Raw genomic sequence first — 7,739 nt, 5'->3', positions numbered from 1 at the left:
CACAAATCCATCGTTGTGTCTTACCTGAAGTCAGGTACCAGCGCTGCTATAACCCCATGCTCATCTCTTCTTTACTACATCTCACCACTTCTTCACTTTTACTCCCTCTGTGCTGCTTCCTTTCTTGTTGGCTGTTGCTAGGAGACAGCCAAGCTGACTCCAGTTTCCTGTGTATGCAAACTCAGAAATGTGTGTGTGTTTCCACACTGGGCATTTTCCTCTGTTTTCAAGCTGTGTACTTTACACTTAAGTCCTGCTGTGTGTTTTAGATGAAAAAAAGTCAACAAGAGGGAGTGACGGAGATGATATGAGTCAGAGAGGAAAGCAAATTCATTGTTGGTGTTTGAGGAACTGCCGCATCTTCAATGCTGTGAAATCCACCTGAGACCTTTTGCGTAGACATGCTGTGTGAAGAAATTTCATGGAAGGGTTCCTGTCATGGTTAGTTGTAGGGATTTACTTCTGCATTAAACATTGGTGTCTGGTGCTGATTAGCAGGTCGGGGTTTGAGCCATGTCTCTGTAAAGGACTCGTGACTAGGGCTGCGACTAACAATTATTCAGTTATTCTACATGTTATTTTTTGAAGTGATCAATTAATCATTTCATCTATAAAATGTCTGAAAGTAGTGAAACATGTCTAACATAATCCCCAGACTCTGAGTAAAAAAACAGGTAATATTCACATTTGAGAGCAGTGACCAGCCCAGCGGTTCTGACTGAGTATATCTTTATGCCTCCACCCCGGGGACAGACGGCGGCCGGGGGCTTTATGTTTTCAGGTTGTCCGTCCACCTGCCTGGCACATTGTTGTTAACGCGATATCTCTGTAACACCTTGAAGGAATTTATTAAAAATTTGGCACAAACATCTACTTGGACTCAAAGATGAACTGATAAGATTTCGGTGGTCAAAGGTCGTGGTGGCCTCACAAAACATGGTTTTGGCCTTATGGATGTGACAGCTCTGTAACACCTTGAGGGAATTTCTACAAAATCGGTCCAAACATTCACCTGGACTGAAGGACGAACTGATTAGGTTTTAGTGGTTCAAGGTTAGGGTCAAGGTCACAGTAGCCTTTTGTAGCCTTATCCTGATTGGTTGATTTGCAGGCGCATTCTGACTGGATGGTTGGTTGGTTTGTAGCTGTATTCTGAATGATAGATTGATTTTGTTTTGTCAGTGCAGGTGTGTTTTACTCCTCAACATCCAGCATCTGTCACATCTGTGCTGATGTAAATTCAGCAGCTGGAGATGAACCTAATTTTGGTTCATGGCTGCCTTAACACTGCTGCGGTTTATGGATCTGCAGATTTTCTTATCTGTCTCTTCACCACTAATGGAAGATGAGAGACAAGAATTATTAATTAATTCCCTCATTGCATGGTTTATTCTACTTGGCTTTATTGAACCGGAGCCATAGACAGACCTGCACACACGGCAGACACCTGATCAGAAACCTGAGGAAGGTGTTTACGTGGCACAGTATCTTGGTTTCTATCAGAGTATACTGTTTCTCCTTCTTTCTGAAACCAGGATGTGCAGTCATATAAACAGGAGAAAATCCTGAAACTGAGATTAGTGTGTAGGTAAACGATCAGTACATGTTGCAATGGGCCACCATGTTAACATGCTGACCTGTTATGAGTGGGCTCAGGCTAAAGGTGTCACTAGATACTTCAAACATACAAAAAAATATTTACTTTTTCTGGATTTTCACCCTTAGTTTTTACTGTTTTTCTTGTTAAATACTTGATAGTTGGTCACTTTTTTTTAAAGTATGCCTCAAAACTATGGAATACTCTACCTGCTAAGATCTATAAGAGATGTGGGCTCTGATCATTTTTAAAGAACAGCTGAAAACCTATTTAATTGATCTGGCTTTTAATCAATTCTCTCACATTTTATTATGCTCACTGGTTTCTGTTTTTATTTTCATTTACATTTTTTATCATACTTTTTTTACTAACTAATTTCACTGTCCTTCTATTGGGTCTTTTGGGTGTTTTAATGTACTATTTCATTTTTAATTTTAATGGTAAAGAACTTGAACTTGGGAAGACAAGTGCTCTACAAATAAACACGACCCAAACTCAACTGGAGTTATGTTTACATGGATTAATAGTCTTCACCCCTCAGGGTTAAGTTAATACCTTCACAAAACAAGAAAGAAAGGAGACCAGGACAAAAGCGATATTGCTAGGCAAAGAATTTATAAATTAATAAAAACATTCCCTTTGTAGTGTTCTTCTGACAGCTTTTTCCCACTTTGTATTTTTGTCCTTTTTTCTAATGATTTCAAAATATAGAAAAATATTTCTGACAACATTCATCATTACATTATTTTAGCATGATTTTCATTCTGTCCTGTTGATTATTTCACATACCTCTGCATTTCTGACCCATTGCTTTTTACAGTATTTACACATTAAATCAGTCCACATCATCTTTTCAGCTTCAAACAGGGGACAATTAGAGCATGTGTTGCATAGATCACAGGGGAGAAATGTTCGTGACAAAAGCTTTTCCAAAAGAAAGAAGAAAAGTGAAATGATACTGCACATACTGTACATCCCATGATAAGCAATACAAATCAACACATGAAAAATCAAAAAACATGGCACAAAGTGTAAATGATGTGTTAAATCAGCCGTGAAGAAAAAAAAAAAAAAAATCTAGCTTCGAACTGAGGCCTTCAAATAAAGTGTGTGAAACAGTGAGGTTGTAATATTCATGCAGTCAAAATCATTTGCAGAAGTAAACCGTCTGAACTTATGTGTGCTTACTGAAGTTAAAGTGGAAGCCTGATCTGTCACATGGCTTTGCCATGTAAAGCTCAGCAATGTGAAAATATGAATTGTTTTTACCCATTTTTGTATTGTGTTGTGTTGAACAGCCAATCACAACCCACCCTGATACAAAAGGCCATGCCGTATTTCCAATTCAAATTAAAGTCAGTGACATTTGAAGACTTTGGCTTGTTTGCATGTACTCCTGAATATACAAAACACACAAAGTCAAGACTAAACAAGCTCTGAACTTAGCCAAAACTAAGAAACTATGAATATCTGAAAGATCCTATTTTTAACTGACAGGGTAAATGTAGTGTTCAAGTTTATGTGTCTGAAACAGACAGCAAAGGAAAAAAGAAACCTGTGACATTACACAAAACTTTTTTAAGCTTAGCTTTGGGTTTACCATTCAGCACCGCCTTTGTCAGTTTACAAAAAAAACAAAAAAAACCTAACATTTTTATGTTATTCAGCAACCACCATGGCTGAGACGCCTGTTTATTAAACCAACACATTCAGAAACATCCTTTTGAGGCCTAAACTCATCATGGTGCACAGATTCTACAACTAACTGTTTAAGAAAGTTCATTAATTTGGTTTTTCTCCATCAACAATAGGATTTGTTTGGTGACAGTTTCTGTGGTCAGACATTACTGTATTGGCTTCAGCCTCCAGCTGTGGTAGTTGCTGCACTGTAAAAAAATCAAAATCCCTTTCCCAAATGCAAATTAAAATGAGTGTTGGTGTTTGTGTGTTTTGAACAGGCGCTCCCCCCTGTCCACGATCTCTACTGGATTCTCTTCTCTACCACCAGAGGAAGCCACTTGCTGCCGTTCATTCTTGTCAAACTCCCTGTTAAATTTTATTTAGTGTTGTTTTCCATATCAGCACTGGACTGTATTAAGCTCCACTTTCAGTCTGTCATCTGACAACTCCGGGAAGAAGTCAAAGTCCCTGGTAGGAAATAATCCCTTATAAAAACACCAGATTACAAACTGTCACAATTATGTCTTTTGTATTCTTAAAAATGAAAAACAAGCACTTATAACAAATAAAATAAAATAAATACAAACTGTAAGAAGTGGAAAATCGGAAACATTTTGAGTCAAAGAGGATTAATGCTGACAATTTAAGTTCTGTAACTCAGGGTCATAAAGCAGTTCCCTTTTTTCCAGTATGGAGTGAGTTCAAAAATACACCTTGTCCTGTCCAAGCTAGTTCGACCAAAAAAAAAAAAAAAAAAAAAAAAAAAAAACTCATAAAAGGACAATTCTGGGTTATTACATCTTATTTTCATAGGTTTGGCCATCAGTTGTATCATCTGAAAATGTTGTGGCACCAGTCAACTTGGTGAGTGCAACTTTATCATCGTAATTCATTTGGCCCTTTAACTGCTACTGTATAACATAACAGATTATTATGCAATTATTTTGGGGAGTTATTTGAAAGCACTTTGAATATGTACAAAGTGCCACATAAATAAGTGTTCAGACTGTGTATCATTAAACTGTCTATGACTGCAGAAAAAGACAGTGGGAGTTTCAGATATCATCAGAGAGATTGTCTTTGGTGTCCACAAATGTGTCACAGAAATGCATAAAACTGATTAACTGCTATGTTACAATCCGACTGACCAGTAAGTGATACTACTGAGGAGCTGAACATTTACCGCCAAGCTCAAAATACGTCTGATCTTTCACAGAACTGTTTGTAAAAACAGGTTAGTTAAAAAAACACAATCTTGAGTGCGAAGGTAGAGGAGTGCAGAGAGACCCTCTGGCCTTTGTTTCTGTACAGGGGAAACATTAATCTTGTTCCGAACACATGGATGAACAACAGACTCGGTGAACAGATGGACGGACGGAAGGCAATGGGTAAATTACAGAAGTGATTTCTCTACCAATTTAATTAGCCGAGAGCAAACATTCAGTGTGAAACATGTTCTTGTTGTCGCTGCCGATCTCTGCAGGCACCGGGCTGACTCACTAAAACCACTAAAACCTACTGCACGGAAGCTAATTGAAGCTCAGCACTAGTGCACAAACCAAACTACACGATTTACTTATCATTTAATTATAAACCTGACCTTAAGTGGCATGCAGACACTCTTACTAATGGTTTTTATAAAACAAATGGTGGGGTGTTATAAAATGTGTCTAGAAATTTGGTAGAAAAGTGAGTTACAGCAATGATGAAGTACATTTACAAACAGCATGACCGCGGCTATGGCTTTGACGAGTTGAGGAGGCTTCAACTTGTTGAGAAAGATGAAAAAAAAAAAAAAAAAGAGATGTGGTATTCAATTTCAGAGCTTAAGACTTTGCAGGATGGCAGTTGAGAGAGAATGGCTAGTATGTGCAAAAAGCTGGGTCATAGATGGATTTCACTCTGCAGTCATACAGGTAACGCTTCATTTTACAGGTTCTTCTAATAATTTTCTTGTTATTTCCTTGAGGAGTTTACAGAAAAGAGAAAAAAAAAAGAAAAAAAATTACAGACCTGTGAAATGAAGAATCACCATCTTCTAAAAATCTACCAACACGCAACAATTCCAAGCCTCACCAGGTTACTCAACGCTGAAAGACAAAGGCAAAAGCTTTTAACACTGTGACTGCAATTTCATTCAACCCCAGTCAAAATAAAAATAAATTAAATGCCGATCACACCTTCACATACATATGTAAAACTCGGTACCTAACAGTGAAATGAAGAGATAGTAGCTGTTATATTAGTAGAAATGGGTGTTAAAAAATAGCAGCATGTTAGATTCCAAGACGAACGGTTGTGTGTTCAGTTTGGCCTGTCCCACCCAAAGACACTACGTTTTGAAGCTAACTAAAACCAAAATCTAAAAACTGAAATGGAAATTTCTTCTTATGAGCGTCATTTTTTTTCGCTCCCGTTTGAAGAAACTTCAGTGAATGCGTCACAAGGACCTTTTTCAGCTGTCAGTTCAAAGTCAATGGAAATCATGACAACGCTCCCTAGAAAAACATTCCTTCCCTTCTCACCTTTTTCTCGCAGCCTCTCAGGTCTTTTTAAAAGACTAAAGGACAAATTAAAGTCATGAATTGTAAAGCAGTGCAGCCTTTTCTATCCTGCAGCCTCTTTTATGGCAACAGGTGAATGGCTTACCGATGGCCTGAAGAGCTGACGTCACCTTTTAGAAAGGAGTCATTTTAAAACAAACTCACACACACGACCACAGACACACCTGCTCCCACGTGTTGCTGATATGTCTAAGAAGTGGTGCAAATGAAAAAACAACAACAACAACAAAAAAAAAACAACCACGTTTAAAATATATATATTTTTTAAAAATGGCATTAATTACCAAAAGTTTTCCAGTACATTTGTGGTGGTGGTGTTGATTCACAGGAGAGAACTGGGCACTCTCACCTCACCTGTTCCAGTTATGTTCATTGAAGACTAGTTTTGCAGGAGTGGAGCCTTTTGAAAACTAAATGGACACTTGAGGTGCTTGAATGATATTGGGAGCTGGGAGCTTTCTCTGTTGGCCAGAGGAGAAGCTATGTGACGAAGACAAAGATGAGGCTGTCGAACGGAGATGGCCGAATCTGATTAGATCTCTTTGTCTTTAACTGACTCGCCTACACTTTCAGCGTTTTCCTGCCAAACAGTTTTTGGTGTATGTTATCACTTTGTTGTGGATAAAACCTTCTTCTCCTCTGTGCTGCCTGAAAGCACCCTTCCAACGTAAAAGAGAATCGACTAGCACCAAAATGTGCACCTATTTCTTTTATCTGTGGCTTCACTGTGTCACATTATACCATGACATGGTACGTGTATGTACAAGCTCCCAAATCTCAAGCATTTACTGAGATTTTGTGTATAGAATGTAAATATAATACATGATATGCACAATATCATATAAGTTTACAGATGAGGAAAATTCTTTCAGTCCTATAGGTATCCTATAATGGTTTTGGTACAAAACTGCCACTGTTTTCCTCTTGCTTTTGTGATTGAGACAGCCCACTTCAGTGACAGAACAGTCTCAGTGCTCCAGTCTGTCCTGGTGATGGGAGAATCCTACAGAACTCTTTTTACAGCCTAAACAGAGAGAAATGGAGGCTAAGAGCTAGATTTGAGGAGTCTGTGTTTACCATCTATTCCTCTGCCTCCTGGCTGTGAGGGAAGGGCAGGGTGACGGCGTGCTCTTGAGCCAGGGCAGCCAGCTCCTTGAGGAACTCGCAGAAGATGACGGCACAGTAGACGGCGTTCTTCACTCGTAGTGCCTCAGCTTGCTTCTCCAGGCCAGATGTTCCTCCGCCTCCGCCACCCCGGAACAGAGCGCTGTGCAGTGATTGGCCGCCGTCCCGTACGTGTGCGAGGGCGATCTGAGCGGCATGACGAGCCCTGGTCGGACTGTTGGTATGACGAAGGATCAGGTCTCCAAGAGAGGGCTTACGACTCTTCACTGGAAGAACAAAACATTCAGTTTAGAAGATTCAAGACTGAACTTTTAAAATCAATGGAGCAAAGTAAATTCTACTTCTTCCTGGGAGAGTATTTTGTGACATGAATTTCAGCATCAACAAGAACATAATAAGGAAATTAATATTACAAAAGTGACAACTGTAGGAAATTCCTTCACGTTGATCTTTGTTGAAATAAAGATAAATGTCAGACAGCTTCTGATTTCTAATGTTGTGTGACTGTTATTTATTTTTTGTTTTATATCAGGCTTACGTCTTAAACTGACACATGCACAGTATATCTGTACGAACACATTTTTCCCTTCATATCCATTTAAATAATTACAGTAATGTGAAGCACTTTGACACTGTGTATTTAAAATCTTCTAACCTGTGACCAAACACCCACATTTTTGTGCACAAGCCAGAAAATAATGTACCCAAAATAAAAAGGTTACTGTTCTTCAACCTTTTTGATTACAGTCATAACCCTGGTCTCCCTTGAGAGG

The 7,739-nt window shown here is 38.8% G+C and overlaps 1 protein-coding gene across 1 annotated transcript in view; it reads right to left on the bottom strand.

Moving 5' to 3' along the window:
• Positions 1 to 2,193: 2,193 nt before the first annotated feature.
• fhip1b (FHF complex subunit HOOK interacting protein 1B) overlaps positions 2,194 to 7,739 on the bottom strand; it is a 28,310-nt gene continuing 22,764 nt past the window's right edge. The window contains exon 12 of the mRNA XM_071480430.1: positions 2,194 to 7,232. Coding sequence (XP_071336531.1) covers positions 6,922 to 7,232 — 311 coding nt within the window. The 3' untranslated portion in view covers positions 2,194 to 6,921. The remainder of the gene's footprint in view (positions 7,233 to 7,739) is intronic.

This window comes from Trachinotus anak, unplaced genomic scaffold (genome assembly GCF_046630095.1).
Source record: "Trachinotus anak isolate AG129_WGS33_773 ecotype Australia unplaced genomic scaffold, CSIRO_AGI_Tana_v1 ptg000001l, whole genome shotgun sequence".
NCBI classification, from domain to species: Eukaryota; Metazoa; Chordata; class Actinopteri; order Carangiformes; family Carangidae; genus Trachinotus; species Trachinotus anak.
The sequence above is the reverse complement of the archived record's forward strand: the minus strand, read 5'-3'. Positions and strand labels throughout refer to the sequence as shown.